The sequence below is a fragment of the Penaeus chinensis genome, chromosome 40, assembly GCF_019202785.1.
Source record: "Penaeus chinensis breed Huanghai No. 1 chromosome 40, ASM1920278v2, whole genome shotgun sequence".
Lineage (NCBI taxonomy): Eukaryota > Metazoa > Arthropoda > Malacostraca > Decapoda > Penaeidae > Penaeus > Penaeus chinensis.
In genome coordinates this window covers 17,948,814-17,950,651 of record NC_061858.1, presented here as the reverse complement: position 1 = coordinate 17,950,651, position 1,838 = coordinate 17,948,814, and the positions used below count along the sequence as shown (strand labels likewise).

At 42.5% G+C, this 1,838-nt stretch overlaps 1 protein-coding gene across 2 annotated transcripts in view; it reads right to left on the bottom strand.

Moving 5' to 3' along the window:
• Positions 1-1,224: 1,224 nt before the first annotated feature.
• LOC125047282 (peritrophin-44-like) overlaps positions 1,225-1,838 on the bottom strand; it is a 1,595-nt gene continuing 981 nt past the window's right edge. For both annotated transcript variants that reach the window (XM_047645516.1, XM_047645515.1), the window contains exons 3-4: positions 1,430-1,838; positions 1,225-1,344 (exon numbers count right to left, since the gene is read on the bottom strand). The exon at positions 1,430-1,838 is cut by the window's right edge and continues 355 nt beyond it. In XM_047645516.1, the coding sequence (XP_047501472.1) occupies positions 1,328-1,344; positions 1,430-1,838 (426 nt within the window). In that variant the 3' untranslated portion in view covers positions 1,225-1,327. The remainder of the gene's footprint in view (positions 1,345-1,429) is intronic.

Here is a 1,838-nt window from a genome sequence, read left to right as displayed (position 1 = left end):
ACAAATGTACCGGGCATCAAAGGTTACACATACCTATGGTAACGTATTGTTGCGAAAATGGTAAATAGGAGTTAACGATTTGGATAAGTGGCCAAAGGGGATGAAGGAAAAGGAAAAAAGATGCAAAATTAGTCGAGGCAAAGGCCGAGATCCAAGACAGGCGTGATCCGTACATTGGGCCTCAGTCTGTCTAGATTAAAAATTGTAGGTGGTAGAAGGGGCATCTTTAGAATGGGGGTTACTGTCGAGATTTAGTGTATGGACAAATGATTAACAATTCAGAAAATCCATAGCTACACCTTCATGCTGGTAAAGTCTTGCAATGCCCCCCAGGTAAGTTAGTGCTATACATCAAGTAATCACGGTAAATTTTAATGGATTAAAAAGGGGTTAGGAAAGTTAAGATATTGTAACCTAAAAAAGGTTGAGTGATGGGATCATTAAATGGTGGCATATAGAAATTATGCTAGGGTGTACGAATAGGAAGAGGGGACGATACACTTCAAAGGCCGTAGTAATGAGGATGGCATAGTTTGTCAATTTAAAATAGGTGGGTCTGGAAGTAGGGGATAAGTATTCAAGAGGGGGATACTTGAAGATTGGTAGTGTTAAACATCCGTCAGTTTCATGTTCAAAGAGCCATGGGAGCGTGAACCCTATATGCTGTACATGGACTGGTAGAGTAAAAAATTCAAGAATGAGAAGGGAAAGACTAGGATCCGAGGCTAAGTTTGAGGTACAAAGCAGGGATGATATCCTGCTATAGGCCCTAGCGTTTCAAGTTCCTCCCTACAACAAGCGGTGGGTTGGGGTTGTTTTACCTATATCTCCCCCCCCCCCCCCCAATAAATGGACATCGTACTGGGGGAGGGGACTGCAAGTGCCAGTATTTAGTTGTAAGAAATTGCATATGCACTAATTATTTGTAAAGCAATTAAAATTTGTGTCCCGAGGGTTAAGCTGGGTATTAACTTAATGCAAGTTAGGCAAACTTACTGTAACAGTGTTAGGGCCTAGTTTGGCTCTAGTGTTAGATGGTTATGCAACCTTAGAAGCAAGTCTGCTTTGTTGACACTTTAGATTCAAAGTACCTACTCCTGAAGTGTTCATGCAAACATTCTTCATTTATGCCAACCACTCATACTTTGAGTATAATGGAGCGAATGCATTAATTGCAACTATTTCTTCCCCTACCCCTAGGATTAGGGAAAAAAAAAGACCAAATTAGAACTCCAAAATAAAGTTTATTTAAAATTTGAGATACAATCGAAGTCCGGGCCTGGTCCACTTATCGGATGTGTGTAAGTTGGGACCAGGGGAGGTTTCTTTAGGTGGCAACTGAAACTAGAAAGATTGATAAAGTCAGTAACCAAGCCATCCCCATATATATATACATATTTGTATATGCAATGCATTACAAGTTACTTACTAGGACACAAGTCGTCCGGCAACACGCACTGGCCGAAGGCAGTATCAGAATCAAGCTGTCCATGGTCCTCCACGCATTTGCCCACGCCAGGGGAAAGGATTTCCCACATGTATCCTTCAGGGCACTGGTAGCGTACTTGCAGTAAGCTACCTGCATGAATGTAGCACTCAAAGTAATTACGCTTGTCAAGAAGGTCAGGGTAACGACCTTCCTGCTGGCACACGAACTGGTAAATGCATGGATCTTCACAAGTGCCAGACATCTGGTTGTACATCAGGTTACTGCTGCAGAGGAAAGTCTTCTGCAGCCATCCATGCCGCAATGAAATGCAGGAATAGTATTCGTTGCAGTTCTTAGGGTTAGCAAAGACACCCGAAACCGTGCATGGAGGTAGGTCACCTACATTCTG